At 36.6% G+C, this 22,718-nt stretch overlaps 1 protein-coding gene across 1 annotated transcript in view; it reads left to right on the top strand.

The window, feature by feature from the left end:
- Positions 1–12,695, top strand: part of LOC131047889 (photosystem II reaction center Psb28 protein) — a 45,540-nt gene extending 32,845 nt beyond the window's left edge. The window contains exon 2 of the mRNA XM_057981702.2: positions 11,786–12,695. Coding sequence (XP_057837685.1) covers positions 11,786–12,261 — 476 coding nt within the window. The 3' untranslated portion in view covers positions 12,262–12,695. The remainder of the gene's footprint in view (positions 1–11,785) is intronic.
- Positions 12,696–22,718: the final 10,023 nt, after the last annotated feature.

Genomic DNA, 22,718 nt, shown 5'->3' with positions numbered 1-22,718 from the left:
TTGTGAACGCTCCCACTCAAACCAAGATTAATTCAAAAAATAATTTTCCTACCACCTAGGAAATAGAGTTGATGAGGCTTTGATACCAAATGAAAGGAAGATAGCAAAAACACTTCCTACACTAATCAATCAGGGGAGAAATGCATGCAAAATACAATCTAGCAATTTCAAAAGAGAATATGCGCACAAAAGCAATACCACAATGACACAATGTTTATCTTGAGAAAACCCATTCAGAAAAAAATCCAGCTGCAAAATCTCAAACCAATGAATCAATACGATTCTGGTTACAATACATCAATAGGCTCAAGCCTTATCACAAGATCAACCAACACAAGTTTGGAAAATTTCTGTTTGCATAATCCCTGCAAAATCACATAATATTACATCTCCATCAGAAGAACCAATATATAGAAGACACAAATCAGGAAACCACAAATGTTAAACCATGAACTATAGGAGAATAGTACTCCCAAAAATGGTGCCTAAATCCCCATGGGGAATTCCAACACACAACTCCCATGATGAGTCAACATGCTAAAATTAGAATTTTCTCTTATGCTGCCCTGATCTGTCATCACAGTTCACCAATTTGGCACCCCATTTGGCTCCTTTATCTCCATTCAAAGTTGCCTTATAACACATCATGACATACATCATAAAGTTGGTTAAAAGTCGACTCTACCATGTAACTCCCTATATTCATGTTCATATATGCATCATCAAATCCATCATAAGTAAGCCCCACATCTTACACTGCTATAATGACATTAGATGCTTATACAACTTCTTACACATGTTATAAAGTATCTGATAAATGGTCAAAAATGCCATGACAAAGTGGAATGCTCTCTTTCCCATGTGAGGACAAAATAATAAATAATTAAATATAAAACATTGGGATGCAAGGTTGAGACAAATTTCCCAATGTGGTCCACGATGTTTCTCTAGATTTAGCTTTAAATAGGTTTCATTCATATGAATTTTTGCATCACAATGATTGCAATGTTTTGCAGGCTTTATGTTGGTGCTTGTAGAACTTGCCTTCTTTGTCTTGGTCATGGCTGCTTTTTTCTTTGGAGAGAATGGAGGGCTACATATTTCAAGGATACGCATATGCACATGCTTCATCAATGTCTATTGGCTTGGGGAGCAATATGGGTCTTTGAAGATGGCTATGAATGTCTCCGATGATTTCATCAGCACCTCATGTTGTACATTCTTTCCTATTTGGATAGCCTTTCTTTGAAATTCAATAGTGTACTCTTGTGCACTTTGCCCTTTGTTCCAAAAATTGCCAAAATTTGTTACTTAATCAATTTAATAAGTTGACTCAAGAACTAATAGGGGCTTGATTTCTTAAAACATTTGAATATAAGATACTTCCAAATCAAGAGAATGCATTATATAAGATACTTCCAAATCAAGAGAATGCATTCTAAAGTATACCTCCATTTGTGCCAACCTATGGTCAAGCTTCTTCAAATCTATATCAAATGGCAGAATTTCAATCTTTGCTCCAGCCTTAAATTGAAGTGTTGGGCTTTCTTTGTGCTCCTAGTGTCTTTCAACGAGAGCAAATTCTCTGTGAGAAACTCCATGATACTTATTATGGTCTCTATTGACTGAAATGTACTTGCAACATCAGCTTCAGCCTCAAGGAACCTTGTTTCTTCATCAAGGGTTTTTGCATCTCTTGCCATGCTTCCTAATTCTCTATTATAACTACAGGATTTAATGTCTGTTTACGATGGTGACAATCATTCCCATGTGATCTTGTTGTGGGCATATACCTGTAAACAGTAAAATCATTCACAACAATAGCAGGCATGAGTTTTCCACAGTCCAATAGTTTGGTGTATAATGTGATTTTGGATTCAACAGTGTGCATTTTTGCATTGACATTTCATATTACACTCGGCAGTCCATCATCAGAAAGAGGAGAGTAATGATTTGAATTGCAGACATATTCCTTACAATGGAAGCAGGGGTGGGGAGGTGACAAGAGGACCAAAAATAAGGGACAAGAAAGGAGAACAAAAGATAGAAACAAAAAAGAAGAAAGAAAAATCAATGCTCAAAGAAAAATAAAGTAGGTGATGCATAAAAATAATCAATGAGTTTATGCTAATAACAATAATATATGATATTGCTATCAGGATTCAACTATGTAGTTTTTGAGTCAAATTCATTGACCTATGATTCAGAGTAGTGGTTCACAAGAACCCATCTCTCATGAGAATGAATGGTTCACTTAGCACTCATTGCATCTAGGTGATGCTCACAGAGGTGAAGCATTGGGCCTTCCCGGGAGGTCACCCATCCCAGTACTACTCCAACTCGAGCATGCTTAACCATGGAGTTTCCTCCAAGGTTAAGCCCACTCAACTTGCAACCCCATTTGCAAAACCTTCAGCAAGTGTTGTGCCTTATGAACCATTCATTATAGAGCCCCTTTAGCTCATCAAGTGAGAAGTAGGTGATATTGTATATATTGCCTACTTCTAACAATAATATATATTATGTTAAAATATATATGTGCACAACAATATTACTCACAACAATTTCCACTAAAATAAAGAACTTGCTCTTATACCAATCTGATCATTGAACTATGATGGTTATATCACACAAGAAATATCAGCATGCATATGTGTTGATGTGTGTTTTAGGCACATAACATTACAGAATAAATTACCAAGATAATTTACCCTCTCTTGAACAAAATCACCTCAGATGCTAAGAATGAGATCAACTAAAATGATTCCAAGGTTTCTACATGTCAGGTCTTGACGAGTGGGTAACTCAATGGTTGATGTGAATTGTTGTGTTTCACTTGGGGACTTACGCAAATGTTTGGATTATCATGAATGATGCGGAATAGGTGTGCTGACAACTTAAGAATTATCAATATGGCTCTGGATTTACTTCTTACTAAAAAAAGGACAAAAGGAATAGGGTTCAGGAAATCTATTCTAAGCCTAGGAATGTAGGAAATGATGAATGGATCTAGTGGAATCAAACCAGGCAAGGTCTCACAATCAGGTATTGACACAAGCTTAGTGCAATCGTCTAAGGTATACTTAAAGATTTTCAGGCTATCACCATCAAACATAGACACCATCCAAGTTGATGCTTGTCAACGAACGCGTAATAGTTGAAGTTAAGCTTACTTAAATTCCAGTTGACCACACAAGGCGCACTTACTAGCGGCAAGAGGCTAGTGGTATGGACTAAGGATTCCACACAAATAAATTCAACAAATCTTCCACTCAATCTAACATACATGAAAATAAATTCTAATCTAAATTCTAATCTAACTTGGAGGAATTGAGAACCATGAATGCAAATACAACACTTGAAGAGCAAAATCACCAACAATTGAACAATGATTAGGATTCAAATAGTTGTAGCATATACCAACAATTCTACAAAAACTCTCTCTTACAAATGAGAGACAAAGAGGCATATATAGTCTCTTACAAAATGGATGGCCCAGATTGATCTAAGATCAACGACCGAGATCATGCCAACAAAACCCTAGAATTGCCCTAATTAGGGTTACATCAAAAATGGCGCCACCAACATATGGCCCAATGAAAAGATACCTAGTCATCAAATAGGGAATCTTCTAGAAGATTCCTCCCTACATCTCTCTTTCTCCTAGCATACTCCAAGAATCTAGCCAATACTGAATCTAACTCCTCCATGGAAATGCTAGGCAAGGTATCCTGTTGTAAATCAATCACGTCCAATGAATCCGAGCAAGCATTCAAAGTGTTCTCCCATTCTGGCATGAGCTTCTGCGAACTATGAACATGAATCAACAAAGAGACCAAGTCATCTATCTGACTCTTCTTCAAAGAGTCCAACTGGCAAAAATACATAAATTTCATCTTGTCTCTTAATTCGGCTAAGATTTTGTCTCTTAATTCGGCTAAGTGTAAACCACTAGCATCACTAACATCAACACTCAATAATTCCTCAATCGAGGCAAGGATCTTCATCTGAATGTCTTGAATTAATCCTTCCATCTCCATACAACTCGACTGGGTGTTCTCATAAGTTGATTTCTTCACGGCTAGTGAACAATACCAGCCATGGAAATCATATCTGTCTCCACTGTGCACAATGTTTCGTTGACCAAGGTGGAATTAGGAATCTTCTTCAATGCCTGGAGGCGTGGAATAGTCTTGTCTTGAATAGACTGGAATTCTTCCCAAACTTCCTCCAAATACTGGATTTTGAATACAAGCCCTGTTGTCCTATCATATGCATGGACAAACTGAGTAAGGAAATCATTTGCCTGCTTTCTTGTGCTTTCAATCCACTTCTCCACCTTTGAGTGCGTACCTCTCGCTACCTCACAGTGTGAATGTATTCCCTGGTCAACTGCAATAGGGGAAATAAGGGTGGGATTTTCACGCCTTGTCCCTGCAATATACTCTCTGAGTCTAATATTTTCTTCTCTGTACCTTTCTTTATCCGCAATCGCTCTGCCTAACCTTGCATCGATTACCTGGAGGTTTTCACCAATCTCCTGGAATTCTTGCTTTCTGGATGTACGACCAAGGGCAACTGAAGTGATTTGGAAATCCATAGGAGTAGCAATGTCCGTTGTCACGCCTACAATAGGAACAACAATCTGCGCAATCCACATTCCTGTCTCATCTCTAGCTATGTGCGACAAAATCTCTTCTCTCTTGGGCTCCTTCCCCTTAGCACTCCTAGCTAGGTAATCATCAATATCATCAATAGGCTGCACCTCTATCATTTATTTACTTTTTTCCATACTTCTCATCAGCCATTCAGGAATAGCGGCCATCTCCATACCATCATCGAGACATATTTCTCGATCAAGTCCTTTCAATGCCGAAATAACATCATCATTATCATCAGGATTATTCCTGATCCAATCATATACCTCATTTCCCAAGCTAACTTCCAAAAGAACAGTAGGGGATTCCGGCTGATCATTATTCTCATCAGGAGGTGCAGATGTCGCTGTGGCATGGAACTCTTGAATATTCTCTGGTAGTATCACTGTGTTCGAACACTGCTGAGTCTCCTTGTTCTGTTCTGTTACTTCAATCACTTCGATTGATGAGACACTGGGAGGGGGTGAAGGAATGATAAGTGGAGGAATAATAGTCTTTTGTTTCTTCTTCACCTCCTCAATCTTCTTCCCTCTGGCCTTGACTTCTCCTGGCGTGTTCTTCCTTCTCTTGGGAGCTTGACTCCCTTCGTCTGCATGAATCCTGACATCACTGACAGTTGTCTGATCATAAGTGAAGGGAACACCCATGTCAACTTAACTTATTCATCTGCATATCCACCCATAGGCGGGAGAAATTCAAGACCTCTCTCGTCAATATATTCAAGTCAATCTCTTCTGACTTTGACCAATTAGGCAATAGGATTGCCTTCTTCATTTCACTCTCATACTGTGGATGTGTATGATCTCTATCATCTAATGCCTGATTAGGAATGAGGAAAAGTCCACACTTCCTCATGAAATCCACTGACATTCTGGACTACATTCTTCTCTTCACTGCTTGCTCGTCCATCAGGTTAGCCCAATAATCTTCTATGTCAACCTTATGAGTGAACTTCTCTCCTCTGATCCTTCCGACCTTGTCTGGATTGAATCTTTCTCTCTTCTTATACGTAGCAAATCGATAGAATGCAAGCTCCTCCCTCGCAGTGCTGGCGGCTATGGCGGATTGGCAAACCTCTGACGTCTTTCCAATTGAAATAGGGAATGTCATTCCTGTCCTGTGCTTCTCTCTCTGGATAACATCGAACTCTAGAAGCTATCTCACCACTTCCATCAATATCATTCTGTCGGTTGGATGCCTAGGAAGTCTGTAGGGTTCAGATTGAAACCCATGAATCCTGAGGTATGTGAAAGTGGGAAATTGTATATACCACGATCCATACTTTTCTATTAACTCTGTTGCCTCCTTGGACAATCTTGTGTGGATTCCGCCTTGCAGCATCCTGTGATGTACATAGTGAATGCATCATTCACTCTCTTATAGTCTTCAATTTTATGCATGCTTAGCTGGGGGTAGCATTCATAACTCTTGAATTGTCCTTGCCCATTCCCGACTTCACCTTTGCATATTAATCCTTTGTATGAAACAAACCATGCAAGCAGGTACACCAGGTAAGAAGTCGTGGCGAATGACTTGGACCGCTCTACATTCCTCAGCTGAAAATCTAGATTGTCACTTATAATCTTGGACCAATTCACTAGCATTCCTCTAAGACAATCCTGGATGAAGTAGAACATCCATCCATCAAATATTGCTCCCTGCGGCATCCCCATCACTCTGTTGAGTAGGAATATCAAATCACTATATTCTTTCTTAAAATCTATGCACATGAGTGTCTTGGGAGCCTTGGAATGATGAGACCTGGGCTCAATCATCCACTCTTTGTTAATTAAATTTTTGCATACACCCATCTTCTTCGTGTATCTTTCTGCATAATCCTCCTTGGTCACATCCCTCATGTCTATTCCGCGTGGAATTCCGAACACCTCTGCAATAGCATCCTCAACAAGGTAGGCGATGACAACGCCCTTAGGACTCTTGATCATTCTTGTGAGCGGATCGTAACATCGTGCACATTTCAGGATAAGCTCAATGCACTGTATGGACTGTGGAAATCCAGCGGCATGGAAAATGCCACTCTTCATAATATTCGCATATGTTGGGGAAGGAACCTGATCTTTGACTCCAAACGTCCAATGCTGCATCTGGTCGAAGTCTAGGAAATGCATGTTTGTATCAGCGATCTCCTTCCATCTGGATGAAATCTTAAACTCTGGATAAAATCCAGTCTCCAGCGTCTTCAATAGTTCTTTCCTTTCCTTATATCCCGACTTTGACATCGCACCTGTACAAAGCTCGAAGTTAGACTAGAAAAATAAATAATACTTGATAAAATTCCCGACTTTCTAAAGATTTTAGCTAATTTAGAGCATGGAGTTAGGAAAATAATCCATACACTTGGTAAATTTTAGCAATTAAGTTCAAAGTGTGACAACACTAAGGCATGGAAGCCTTCCATAAAATTCATTTAATACCTCCTTATGCCTAGAAAATATGCAAGCTAAAATGCAAAGGAGTATACCAGATTGATGATGACTAAGGAAAGGTGTGAAAGGTTGTGTTTTCACACAATGAATATCTGAAGACACCTTCCGCAATCAACAATGGAGGTCAACAATTCTGAAGACAACCAGCGCCTTGCAAAGTGGTTTAAATCATTGAAAATGATGAAAAATGGCTAAGGAAACAGCCCCAAGCAAAATCGTCAAAAATGGTTAGGTGGTTGGAAATGAAAATTTCTGAGGACAACCGCCTAACAATGGAGTTTTCAGACCTGCAACAGCGATAAAATGGTCTAAAAAATGCACAGAAAACTCCATAAAACACCTCCAAATGCAAAAAGCCTAAGTTGGAATTGGCTGGGCAATAAAAACTTAAGTCTGAAAATTAATGGTAGCCATTAATGGAGGTCAAAATCTGAAGCAAACCTCAGATCTGAAGCGAATCAGCAGGCTGGAAATGATGGCAGCCACCAAGAATGCATGAAAATCACCAAAATATGGCACCAAATTACTCCCAAAGCAAAATCGAAATGTTCCCAACTATGGCGCCAAACTGAAAATTTGAAAATGTTGTCAATGGCAGCTTGGATCTGCAGTGGCAAGGATGGCAGCAATCTAGAAAATCACCCAAGTTGGGATTGGATACCCCAAACACAAAAAATTGCCTTCCTTAGCAAAAATCGAATTTTTTCAGCTATGGCGCCAATGTGAAATTCTGAAAAATGATATCAATGGCAGCCTTGATCTGCAGCAATGAAGGTCTAAACAGCAAGCAAAATGGTGGAGGAAAAATCGCCCAAGTCTCCAAATATGAAATTGCCAATTTTCACCAAAAAATGCTAAAGATTGAAAAAATCGCCAAACTTAGCAAAATCGAAATTCTGAAACTGGTCTTTAATGGCAGCCAAGGGGAATAGATCAGCAAGCTGGAAAAAATGGAGGAAAATAAATCCTCAATCTCACACTTAACAAAAACACCTTGCTAAAAATTTGCCCAACTTGGAGAAAAATCGCTTTCATGGAGACACCTGGCAGAAATAATAATAAAATAATGCTAAGGCTCCTCGCTTATACTTGCTTTCACCTCTCACTTTCACCACACAAGCAATGTGGGATAAAACACTTGTATAAATACTTGCTTGGTGAAAACCTAACTTGCTTCTAGAAGGTTCAAATATTAAATGATTATTTGCAAGTTATTAAATTTTGCTTTTAAATTTTAAATAATCATTAATAATTATTTAAAAGCAATTAAATGGGGCTTATTTATTAAAATATTGCAATTTAAATCAAAATTAAGCCTCCAGGGGAAAATCGATATAGGTTGGGATTGAAAAATCCCTTTAAAAATCATTAAAATCGTCAAAAAATTCCCCATAAGGGAAAATCGATACATGTCTGGACAAAATCCATGCATAACTTCATCAAAATGCACACAAAAACCTCCCAGGGGAAAATCGATATGAGCTTGGACAAAAATCCAGACAAAATCCACTCTATTTGCAAAAAATCACCCTCAGGGGAAATTCGATGGCAGTCTGGATTGAAAAATCCACACTCCAAACTCACTTAACTTGGAAAAAAACCTCCCTGGTGGAAAATTGACCCAGGCATGGAATCATCCTTAATGTTGCCCGCACTCCAGTCCGCACTCCAGTCTGCACTTTTGGTGGAAAATCGATGGCAGTTTGGATAAATCTTGACACTTAGCCAAATTTTAGCACTTCCAGGGGAAAATCGACCCAAGTTTGGATAAACAGTGGGGGAAAATAGTAGCCAGTGTTAAAGCATTAGTAGCCTCTGCAAGATAAGACCCTTCTAACTCAGTAATCTCCTATGTTCTGTTTACTCATTTCATGCTTTATGTTTTGATCACAATCATGATATTAATATTGGATTAGATTGACGACCTGCTTAACTATGTTAAGCGTCAATCTATAATGCTATCGGGCTATTAACTCGATAGCATATTAATGTCGATTCATATCGGCATTAATATGCTATCGGGGTATTAACCCGATAGCATACAATACTAACAACTTTTGTTATTGTTTATGTTATTAATCCATATGCTTTGATACCAATTCATAATCGGGTATGTTTTATCTGTAACAATTAACATATGATATCGATCAGATATGATTAAAACACTATTGTCATTAAGCACTATTATCATCAGCAATTATACCGATTCATTATCGGGCATAGTATAAACGCTGTTATCATTAATGACACCGATTCATTAGCGGGCATGATATAAACGCTGTTAAGATACCGATTCATTATCGGGTATGTCTGAAGCACCGATTAATTATGAATTGGTTAGCAGGGGTCACGACCAAGTGACATCTTGGTCGGACATGTCTAAAAGACATGTCCGATCAAGGTGCCACTTGATCATGGCCATCCTACTACTTGTACAACATTCCAATCAAAGGAGATGTCATTGAAATCGATAAATGTTCATTCTCCTTACTTGCAGTAAAAGTGAAAGATTACAATATTAGTATCATTGACATAATATAAAATTCAAATACACCATCTTGCATATAACCTGTCCATAAAATTGGAAATTACAATACATTTACAGCCAGTATGGATTTCAGGGGAAACCCATGTGTAGTGTGGATTTTGAGTGGGGGAATGGGTTGGGTAGTCTGGAATGTGAGGGGAAAAGCACCTCTAGCATGGAATTTGACCCTTTAACCCTTGGAATAAGGATTTCCCTTAGGATTTTATCATTTTAACCACTCAAAATCACTTAGAAACTTTAAATTTGACTGGACTTAGGCTAATTTTCCAAAAATATGAGCGAAACGCTAAAAAAAATTGGAATAAAGTGCAAAACCAACTTAAATAATACCTTAGGAGCGAGAAAACAACTCCAAAAGGTCTGTGAATACCTTGGCACTTTAAAATCACTACACGTTAATGCTCAATAGGTCTACACTTAGACAAAAAACTTAGGATCATTAAAATATCAACGTTTGCAACGTGATCCTATAACTTCAAAAACCCTAGATGGCACTAGGCATGATCAAAACTCCGAGACCCGGGCACGAGAAACGCAAAATTGCCCACTAAGCAGCCAAAACCCTAACCTAACAACGCAGGAAGCTGGCAAAGAGGGGGTCCCCGTTAGCAATGGGGCGATGTGTGAAAAGGCCACAACAATATGTAAATGAGGGCAACTAATTCCTGTATACTTTGGCAATCAACTATACTGAACTTGGAAGGAAAAATGGGAGCAACAACCATCACAAAAAGAGAGAAAAAGCTTTACTCCAGAGTATCCAATTGCTGGGAGAAAAATCCAACAGAAGTAAGGTAAAACACCATCTTCTCTACTATCTTCAGTGGCAAATAGAAATCTTAGGCATCATGTGCACAGAACGAGCCTGAATCTATTAATCGCAGTTCGTAAGATCACGCACAACCCTCGTAGATATGCTCTTCCAACTGTGATTTTGCCTAATATGGTATTTTTCACTTGGAACAGTTTAATCCTCTTCAAATTCACTTCTAATTCTTTCTATGTTGCATCTTGGGCTTTTACAATGGACTAAATGCATGCCAGACCTCTCAGGAATCTCAGAAGTCAGCAAAAGTCAGAAAGAAAAGAAATTTGAAGCATTTTTGGGCATTACGAACTGCTTTTGGACATGTGGTGAAATTACTGTTTCATGCAATGATGAAATCTCCCCAGTGGTTTCAAAATTCGTATGGTGGCTTCATACTCTGACATAGAAAACTTCCAATTTCAGTCATTTTACTCCTTTCTGATCCCTGCATCCTGCACAAATTTCTCTTCAAAATTGCGTTACACTTCACCATAAGTCTTCTGATACTCATGCATTTCATTTATTTAAAACTAGACACCCATAGAAACAGTCTTCCAAACAAGTTTAAATGCTTTGATAGGTCCAACATACCTTTTTTGCCTGACTGGCAGTAGCAGTCCCCATGTCTCGTCATCTCTTACAGGTTTGAAAGTTTTATCTTGAGAAACATTTTTCGTAGCTTTAAATTTATTTTAACCTTGTTGAAAGGATATGATTTGCTTTACAAATAAAGAAGGGAATATATAGATTATTTCAACTTTTTTACAATTTATATTGTATGAGCTTGGAGGAGTATTTATATTGCAGATTTATAGAAACAGATGGACAGAGCACTCCATTTTGGAACGCTTTTTTCCAAAGTTATCAACATATTCAAGAAAACTATTTGCCATACTGTGTACACATAATGGAAACTGTTTAAAAGCTTTCTATATAATGTAATTCATATGCTACTCATGACTGCGCTGATTCACAAACAACTTTGATTTTAATATTTGGTAATAACCAAAGCATGAATGTGAAGATGAACTCATTCAGGTTAGATAGTGAAGTAAAGGCATCAATTCCGCCCAGGTAAACAAAGAACTTAAATTTCAATGAAATCAAGTTAAACAAATTGCCGCTTAGCAGCAGGAACATTGTTTTCTTTCTTTTGGAAAAATCCAGGATATTACTATCTATAAGGATTGAATATCAAACTCATAAACAAGTACATTTCATAATGATTTTTGTTACCTTCCATGAGGAGTCTCTTCTCAAAAAATATATTATTGATACCAGAGCTCCAGTCATTTCTTTATGGAATATGCTCTGCTCTATGCAGGTTTGACATCATTTTCAGTTTCCACGTTGTGTTCAAGCATGACTTCTACATATTGTGGCCGAAGTTTGCAATTACAACCTTTTTTGTGGGTTTCTAGACGAGTTTCTCGAAAATTGAAACCTTTGATGATGATGTCAAAGCCATCAATTCAGTTCATTCGAGGAACAGATGAACAAACAATTCCAGACGTCAAATTGACCAAGTCAAGAGATGGCTCAAATGGTGTGGCAACATTTATATTTGATCAACCATCTGTTTTTGATCAATCTGGAGAAATTGGAGATATTACAGGCCTTTATATGATTGATGAGGAAGGAGTGCTTCAGTCAGTTGATGTGAGCGCAAAGTTTATTAATGGAAAGCCGGCAAGGATTGAAGCAAGATATATCATGAGGAATTCGCGAGATTGGGACAGATTCATGCGATTTATGGAGCGTTACTCCAATGAGAATGGTCTTCAGTTCATCAAGAAATAAGAGCATATGCTATTTTACAGTTTCCGGTTTTGAAATTCCATTAACAAGCATTCTTCTATGTGCACCTGTAGAACTATTTTTATCAAATTTGTAGAGTAATGTCATTTCCATACATGTCAATAATCAGGCCTTGTAATTGAGAGAAGTGTTTTAATTGGGGCGGCTTGATTTTTTTCATTCAGGACTACAATCATCTACTCTGATTCTTGGTTCCTCTTTACAGATGCTCGTACAGACTATCCAGAGGTATAATTTGCATATAATTGCTACTGAGCAAATTTTTTGTCCTAATTACAATTCTGTGTCCTCGGTGCAAAAGTGTTCCTCACATCTTCATCAGGGGCATTTTAACTATTGTGTCTCTGAAAAAGCATGAATGTTTAAGAATTTGACCATTGCAATTTAATGTCCATATATTTTTCTCCTTTCTGCCATCATCTGGAATAGATTCCACCTTTGTGAAACAATATCCTTATTGGCCATTCCATTTTGCAGTGTCTTGAGTTCCTACTTAAATAATTTATAGCAGACGAGCTGCTGGGACTAGGAAGACTGAACAGAAATGTAAAGAGTTAAGAAGCATGATTTTCAAGATGTCATGTTTAATTTCAATTTATTGAATCAAAATGTGTGAAATCAAAGCTTATGCAAGCTTAAGATAAAATTGGAATTTATCTGTCTTAAACCTTAAATGCAAACAAAATAGTAGTGGATGATTTATCTTATCTAATTCTTTATTAAACAATGGACAGATCAGAGAAAGAGTGTTTTGGTTTGAGAAAGCTATGTGGATCAGAAAGATTGGACTATTTTTATCATTCAATGTAGGGTTACCCTTGTACCACTGAGCCCCTTGACAGTTAGTGGGCCTTCCATGAACCGAACTGCCATTGTGCCAACACCCATATGATAGGGGCTTCCATTCTCCAAGGCTCAGAGATGATCATATTGGAATTTTATCCTCTATTAAAAGGGCAAGCTTCTTGGTAAGTTTGTGTGCCTCCATAGTCATGAGGGACATCTTGCCAACAGCCGATGCATTCCCTCCAAGACATGCTTTGAGACATGACTTTGTATGTTGCAGTGTTTGAGGTTTGAGTCTTATCATTATAGAGAAAACAAAGCCTGATAAACTTGTATGATAGAAGTAGCATATATATATAATCTGAAACAATAATAGGATTAGAAAGCAAAGATAATACATAGATGTGGAAGACATGCTTTGAGACTTGACTTTGTATGTTGTAGTGTTTGAGGTTTGAGTCTTATCATTATAGAAAAAACAAAGCCTGATAAACTTCTATAATAAAGTAGCATATATATATAATCTGAAACACTAATAGAATTAGAAAGCAAAGACAATACATAGATGTGCAGATATAAATAGGCACATCAAAAGCGGTTTTACACGATCATGCAATAGATAAACATGAGTGCTTTAAAAAATGCATCAAAATAGAAAAAGTCCAAAATAGCTGTAAATTTAAATAGACTGTTATTAATTTCTGAGCAATCATAATTCTGAGACAACTAGTTTAGAAGTTTTAGCGTTGGATATAAGGAATGTAAAACCGATTTTATTAGTCTTATCGATTTGCCTTTGGAGATGAAAACAAACGATTATATTTTCTACCAATCACTGTATTATTTTCTTCTATCGAATATCTTATAAACAGAGAGGGTAGCGCATATATATCTTTTGTTTCCATTGGATCGTGCCTCCACAGGGGGTCACGATCCTATGTGGAACCACGTGGTTCCACATAGGGTCGTGACCCCTGTGTGGAGCCACGATCCTTCTACACCGGCGATTACTTCCTTACATAAACTCAACGATACATAGCATAGGAAATTTGTTAGTTAATACTAACTAAATTTAATCACAATTAAATCGCAAATAACAAACTTAGTTTCTGTGCGTTGACGTGGTTCCACATAGGGTCGTGACCCCTGTGTGGAGCCACGATCCTTCTACACCGGCGATTACTTTCTTACATAAACTCAACGGTACATAGCATAGCAAATTTGTTAGTTAATACTAACTAAATTTAATCACAATTAAATCGCAAATAACAGACTTAGTTTCTGTGTGTTGATAAAATAAGGAGACAGATTTATTTTCCTAATTGTTACGACGGAGACTATAATTAACACTCCCACTTAGTCTTAGGAGTATAGACCTAAAACTTAATTGAGCTCACCACTAATCTCATGAGAATTACATCACCTAGATGTGAAGTATCATCATGTGATACTCAGGGTATACTCACTTTGATATCCAGTTTTAAGTATCAGCCTGTGATACTAAGGATATACTCACTTTGATATCCCTGTTATAGTATGTGCACTGACATTAATCCGCTTACATAATGTCTACTATAACTTATCATATTACTGATATTCAAATTGTCTGATTTTCACTTTATATGATCTTCCAAACATTTATAAGATCGTCACCTTACAATCTTAAAATACAAGTGTTCATTAACTAAAGAATCGTCATCCTTTAGGAATGAACACAGGGAAAGGTTACATACTTCATATACTCAAATATATGACCAAGAAGTTTACATAAATTTTAGACATCAATTACAGTTTAACCATACCAAGATACCTCCTAAAGTGATCTATTTTCACTCTTGCTAGGGGTTTGGTGAGAATGTCAGCTGTCTAATCTCCTGTATTGACATATTTCAGTCTTACTACCTTTCTCTCTGTCATGTCTCTTACATAGTGATATGGGATCTCAATGTGCTTGGATCTATCATGAAAAATTGGATTCACTGAAAGTTTAATGCAACTCTGATTATCACAATGAATAATAGTAGGCTTCAGACTTTCACCAAACAATCCTACTATCAATTTCCTCAACCATACGACTTCCTTAGCTGCCATGGATGCAGCTATATATTCAGCTTCTGTGGAGCTCTGAGCTACGAATGATTGTTTTCTGCAGATCCAAGATACCATGGCAAATCCTAAGCTGAAACAGCATCTTGAAGTGCTCTTCCTGTCTATCACGCTTCCGGCCCAGTCTGAATCAGAGTATCCATGTAGGTTCAATGCAATGTGTTCATAATGCAGTCCATAGTCCAAGGTACCTTGTAGATATCTCAATATATGCTTTACTGCAACCAAATGTATTTCTTTGGGTTCAACCATGTGTTGATTGAGTGCATTTACTGCATAACATATATCAGGTCTGGTATTGACTAGGTACATTAATGATCTAATAATTAGCCTGTATAATGTTGGATCTGCAAATTTGGAATCTGCTATAGTTTCTTTTAGTTTATGTAGGTTTGTTTCCATAGGAGATGACATTGGCTTACAATTCATCATTCCAAATCTCTTCAGAATGTCAATGGTGTATTTACCTTGATTTAGATAAATACCATTTGGTTTTTGCCATACTTCTAATCCAAGGAAATAATGGAGTAGACCTAAATCCTTCATCTCAAACTCTAAAGCTAGTTCTTGTTTGCATTTTGCAATGAGATGATCTTCGCCTGTAATTAATAAGTCATCTACATATAATATGAGTATCAACATTTCACCTTTGATTATTTTGAAATACAAATTTGTATCAGCAATGTTCTTAGAGAAACCTATCTCTAATAAGTAACTGTCAATTCTTTCGTACCATGCTCTGGGAGCTTGTTTTAATCCATACAGTGCTTTCTCTAACTTGCATACATGTGTTTTAGCATTATTTACCTCAAATCCCTCAGGTTGCTCTAGATATATTTCTTCTTCAATTGTTCCATTAAAAAATGCAGTTTTTACATCCATTTGATGAACTTTCCATCCTTTAGATGCTGCTATAGCCAGGATTGTTCTGACAGAAGTGTATCGTGCAATAGGTGCAAATGTTTCTTCATAGTCAATTCCTTCCTTCTGTGAGAAACCTCGAGCAACAAATCTTGCCTTATGTTTTTCTATACGGCCATCAACAACATGCTTAATTTTAAAGAACCATTTAGAAGATACAACTGATTTTCCTTTAGGTCTAGGCACAATTTTCCACACATCATTCTTTAAGATAGATTGATATTCCTCTATCATGGCATCCTTCCATACTTCTTGTTTAAGAGCCTTTCTGGCACTTGAAGGTTCAACATTTATGAGGTCTGTCATTAGAGTAACATAGCTAGAAAACTTTGAAGGTCTTTTGCTTTCTCTAACTGTTCCTCTAGGTGCTGCAAAGGATTCTGCTTCCTGTACTGTTTTAGTGACCCATAGTGGTCTCTTCCTAGGATTCTCTATTGTAATGTTCTCAAGTTCCAAGGTGTTATCCTCAGGATGCTCCCTCTGAGTTTCAGAAAGAGAATCTTCTTCCAAATTAATGGAATTAGTTGGGATTTCAGGTGTGATGGAACTCCTTGTTTTGTTAATAGCTATATCTTCCTCAAATATGACATCTCTACTTAATTCTATTTGTCTTTGACCAGGGATGAATATTCGGTAGGCTTTAGATGTTTCACTATATCCTACAAAAATCCCTTTCTGTCCAGTAGGTTCTAATTTAGTTCTTTTCTCCTTAGGTACATGAATATAAACAGGACATCCAAATATTTTGAGATGGCTAATATCAGGTTTAATTCCAGTAAAGACTTCTTCAGGAGTTTTGTCACCAATATGAGAGTGAGGACATCTGTTTTGAATGTATACAGTGGTATTAGTGGCTTCTCCCCAAAGTGCAATTTCTAGGTTTTGATCTAACAACATAGCTCTTGCTGCTTCTACTATTGTTCTATTTTTTCTTTCAGCAACCTCGTTTTGTTGAGGATTGTAAGGTACAATGAACTCCCTCTAAATCCCAACATCTTTACAAAACTCTTTAAACACTTCTGATGTGTATTCCCTACCATTGTCAGTCCTAAGAGTTTTGATTTTCTTACCAGAGTGATTTTCTGTAATAGATTTGAACTCTTTAAATTTCCTAAGAATATCTTCAGATTTTTTACTTTTAAGGAAATAAATCCAAGTTTTCCTAGAAAAATCGTCTACAAAGATTACATAGTATAATGCGTTTCCTAGTGATGGTTCAGACATAGGCCCACATAAGTTAGAGTGAACTAGTTCTAGTACCCCTTTAGTTTTTCTAGAACTGCAAGGAAAAGAGCTTTTAGTGTTTTTCCCTAGTGCACATCCTTTACAAACATCTGAATGAATTGGCTTTAGTTTAGGTAGTCCCGTGACTAATTTTTCCATAGAGGGTAGAGCACGAAAATGTAAGTGCCCTAGTCTTCTATGCCAAATTTCTGCTTGATCTATGACTTCATGAAGTAAGGTTTGATTTGGCTGATTACACAATTCATATAGGTGCCCTTGTCTGTAACCAATCACTTGTGCTCTTTTGAAGGTGGCTGTTTTTGGCCATGCCATTACCTTTCCTTCTATGAATGAGACTCTATATCCGTCGTCCTCAAGTGCAGAGATAGAGACTAAGTTCCTTTTGATGCCTGGTACAAATAGTACCCCGGTGAGTTGGATTGAGATTCTAGACTTTAGTCTGATTGTACATGTCCCGACACCCTTTACAGGATGTGCGGAGTCATCCCCTATTGTTATCTCTTCATTTGATCCCTTTTCCATTGAGTCTAGTAATTCTCTGAATCCGGTGACATGTCTTGACGATCCACTATCTATCACCCAAGTGTTAGACTTGTTTGAAGCTTGACTTGATAGTGTTGAATATAATACAAACTTCTCAGATTCAAGTTCTGTGTTCCTCTCTACTTTGGCGAATGATGCCTACTGTTTTACTTTGTCAGGACAGTTAAATGACATATGTCCGTACTAATCACATCTATGACATTGGATTTTTGACATGTCTTTCTTATGAAAGCTTTTCCCATGATGGGATTTTCTCTTCTTGAAGTTTTTCTTCTTGCCTTTCTTACGGGAGTCGGTATTCAGAATGTGGAGGTCTTCATCTTTAGTTTTGTGATTTCCCCCTTTCATTTGCCTTGATTCTTCAAGGAGACAGACATCCCTTAGTCGATCAAATTCTGTGAATTTATCCCTTGCATTTATGCCTTGTTTGAATGATTCCCAGGATTTAGGTAATCCGTCTAGGGTAATCATTGATAGTTCTTGCTTCTCGACATGATAATCAAGTTTTTGCAGTTGATCTCTGAGTGAACCTATCCTCATGAAGTATGAGTTTATTGTTTCACCTTTATTTATACTTATGTGGTTCAACTGTCTTTTTAGAGCTAGGGTTTTGCTCGGATTGTTTATTTCATACGTCCTTTCAAGGGTTTTGAACATTTTATATGCGTTGTCATATTTTAATATAAGTGGTATTATGTGATCCCTTACTGCATCTATCACGATTTTTACAGCTTTATCATTTCCTTCATTCCATACAATTTTCTCAGGTTCGTCTACAGGTTCGGGCTTGTCTTCTTTTATGAATTTGATTATTTTGTTCTCTTTTAACACTATCATAATTCTGACTTTCCAAGCCAAAAAATTTGCTGCTCCTTCGAGTCTGTCCTCGAATCTGATTGTGTTCGCCATTTTAGAACTCTTCAATTTTGTAAACTTCGCTTTCAGTCTATTCGGATCTTTAAGTAGTTAGGCTCTGATACCATGTAAATTTAAATAGACTGTTATTAATTTCTGAGCAATCAGAATTATGAGAGAACTAGTTTAGAAGTTTTAGCGTTGGATATAAGGAATGTAAAACCGATTTTATTAGTCTTATCGATTTGCCTCTGCAGATGAAAATAAACGATTATATTTTCTACCAATCACTGTATTATTTTCTTCTATCGAATATCTTATAAACAGAGAGGGTAGCGCATATATATCTTTTGTTTCCATTGGATCGTGCCTCCACAGGGGGTCACGATCCTATGTGGAACCACGTGGTTCCACATAGGGTCGTGACCCCTGTGTGGAGCCACGATCCTTCTACACCGGCGATTACTTCCTTACATAAACTCAACGATACATAGCATAGCAAATTTGTTAGTTAATACTAACTAAATTTAATCACAATTAAATCGCAAATAACAGACTTAGTTTCTGTGCGTTGATAAAATAAGGCGACATATTTATTTTCCTGAGTGTTACGACTGAGACTATAATTAACAATAGCACTCAGTTTTTTTCCAAAAAAAATTCACACATTCCCAAGCAACTTTCCAGCTGTTAGCAGTTAGCACCATCCCAACTATTAAACATGAAAATTATACAACACTTATCCAACAACCAGTCAAAAATCAAATCACTTTAATGTCCTGGTTGTAGTGTGTAATGTATAATTCAATCATGTTCTAAAATGCTAAAATTATACTAGCATACTATTTTTTGGAGAGTTGCACCACCTACTAATTAGTAAAGTGAGTTGCTTATGTTGACAAAAGGATGGAAGGAGAACGTCTTTTCCTGCAAATAACAACTATAATTGCTGTTTAATTTTTAATATTTTGGAGAAAGCATCCATATTAAATGTACTAGAATTCATGAGAGTTCTATAAGAAGAAGATGATTTGTTAAACTATGTTAAGATCGTTACAGCTCATACGATTATTGTTATTGCCACTTTCTCCCAGTAAAATCATTTTGTTTTTTTACCTCCGAAATGAACTATGGAGGAATCATGTTAGAATGTTAATGTGACACGTACTTTCATATTATAGATCAGTTTTACTCCAACCTTGGAAGCTCTAGATTGTTGAATCCCCCTTCAGTAATATAATTCCAAATTGCATGCTCAAGGAATTGTCATGCAAGGATATAATTATTCAGAGGAACCTAAATATAGCATTGAAATAATAGTTGAATGGGCTAGATCAGGTCAAACTGGAGTCATTTTAAACAACTACAATTTGATCGTAGGCACTAGGTCAACTTGTATATACTCTTTATTGCTGTCCTGCTATCTATTTGTATTACTAAGGTTGTTCTGGTGCACAATAAATCTGTTTTCAGGAAAAGTCAAGTTTGGTATGCAGACTATCCATATGTACTCTCAATGGAGGTTGCTCATGCTCATAATTATTCATATGAGTCTAGCAAGAAATTAAGGCTGTTCTTAATATTCTTTATTAATCCAATACAAAAGCTATCAGATTATTTGTGAGATACACTATATATGTTGTCCTCCATATCACAATTTGCCTCCAGGTTAGCATGCAAGAAACCCTCCAACAACAATTATCGAGCGTGCAATTATCCACTTCAAATCTGCCTTAACATTAGGGGATAGTTTCCCTTCTGCAAACTTACCCTACACATATCCTTGAATATGCGTGGAATTAGCTAATATATTGTCCTTAATATAAAATTGCCTACATATTACAAACTGCTCACTTCTCTTGTAATACCATTAAAACTAGTTTATCTTTAGAAGCAATTTTGGCCTACAGGGAATCTATATATCTGCAAAATTACCTTTAGGCAAAATAAATTTGCCAACATGTGGCCGAAATCAGGTTGTAGATTCTTTCAAATTTCTTGGTAGCACTGAGGTCTACATGTGAAATCATTTTATTCGTGGAAAAATTTAAGCCTATAACTGCTTTAGCGTTGTAAATTTTTTATCCTAACAATTTCACGGTAGGTTTAACACCCATTTTGGTGTATGTGCCTAATTGTGTGTGTATGTGCCTGATTTCAGGACCACTTTGACAAACTAGGTTGATTTTTCTATTGTTTGACCTTTTGTTAGCATATTTTTCTAGGACTAGGGTGCTTGACGCCTCTATCCCAACAAAATGTGCTCAACTTTTGGGACATGAAAGTTGGCTTTGCAATTTGTGTGATCTTGAACTTCATTTCTTGGCTTATCTCGAATGGTTGTTTTTAAAAGGTGTAAGTTGTATATAGATACAACTCCCTTTCCCATTTCAAAATTTGATGTAATCTAGCCTAGCAATTCAAGCAAGCTAAGAAAGAGAAGGCAATCGAACAATTCCAAAAGAGCAAGTTGATGATTCAAGCAATCAAACAATTCAGTTGGACATTCAAATATGCTACAAGAAGCTTATGATCAAGTATGATATGATATTTTATGTTATGAGTATGTACTACCATGTTGCATGAACATCACATCAAGCCTTTATGTGAGATTCCTAGGAGGGTTTCATACCTAAGGTAACTTTATCATTTTCAACATTTATGATTTGTTCAACCTTTATCCTTGCGAGGGCACACACTCTATCTTGTCATTGCCATTGTGGAAGTGGGAACACTAAGACAAGGTTTGACTTAGGCAAATCCATATAAGACACAACCATTACGCAAGTCCGGATATGATAACGAGAAGCTACATACAACTAGAGAAGACACTAAAAGACATTTTTAGACTTCAAATGGATGAAATCCTCAATACTAGGGCACTTAATGTTGTTGTCATGCCAATTTTGCCCTAGTTTTTAGGAGACAGGAGTGCAGGGCTTCCTAATTCCATTTTCGATAGTCTCCTGAGCACCTATCGCCCTCGAACATGAATGCCCAATGCTTTTGTTTCCAACAATCAACTCCAAATTTTAGGTCCAAGTTCTTTGTATCTACATTTTAGTTTTTTGTTACTATTTTTGTATTTCATGTTGTACCTACTACATTATGTCAAAATTAGTCATTTTGCTATTGTTAGCATAGTTCTTACTTACACACACACACACACACATACACACACACTTCACACACTTCACATCCTCAATCTTTTGCAACAAATGAACAAAATCTCAATGCTTAGCTCATCCTTAAGAATGGAAGCTATGCCTATTTGTGTTCTAATGTAATGAAGGAATTGGGATTTTCTAGCTTGCATTGATTTAGGAATCTCATTTCCACCATTTCATTTTGGTGAACCCAACATATCTTATGCTTGCATATCTTCTTATTTTTCTTGCATATGCACTTGTATTATATTAGATGGTTCATTAATTGCATAGCTATTATTACATATTACATTTGCAAAACATCTTGTGTGATAATACAAAAAATTGAGAACAAAAACTTTTTCTCTTCTAATATTTCATCTACATATCCATCTTGTCATCACTTTCTTCTTTCCATTGCTTTCTAGGAGCATGTGTGTTTTGAAACTTGCACTTGTTTGTGAGTTTCATAACCCATTGTTCTGAATTTGAAATTTCTATACAAAGTGTAGACACATAAATTTGTCTATTAATTAAATGAATATTAAATATTTATTTAATGACTAAATATTCTTCTATTATTAATTAAATTAACATTTAATTAATTCACCTTAGCCTATTCTTCTATTCTAAGTTAAATAAATTTAATCAATTTATTTAATTACTAACTATAGTCCAGTTTTTTTTGTTTGTTTGTTGATAAAAGTGGATGAGCCACTGAAATTATATTAATAATTTTGTTTTTTACATGTGTCTGGTTCAAAGAGCACTGAAGGGAAAGAACCAGTAAGAAAACCCTTCAGTATTGCTCAAGAAAACATAAGCCTATCTAACCAT

The sequence above is a fragment of the Cryptomeria japonica genome, chromosome 3 (genome assembly GCF_030272615.1).
Source record: "Cryptomeria japonica chromosome 3, Sugi_1.0, whole genome shotgun sequence".
NCBI lineage: Eukaryota > Viridiplantae > Streptophyta > Pinopsida > Cupressales > Cupressaceae > Cryptomeria > Cryptomeria japonica.
Note: the sequence above shows the minus strand (reverse complement) of the source record. Positions and strands in the feature narration are given on the sequence as shown.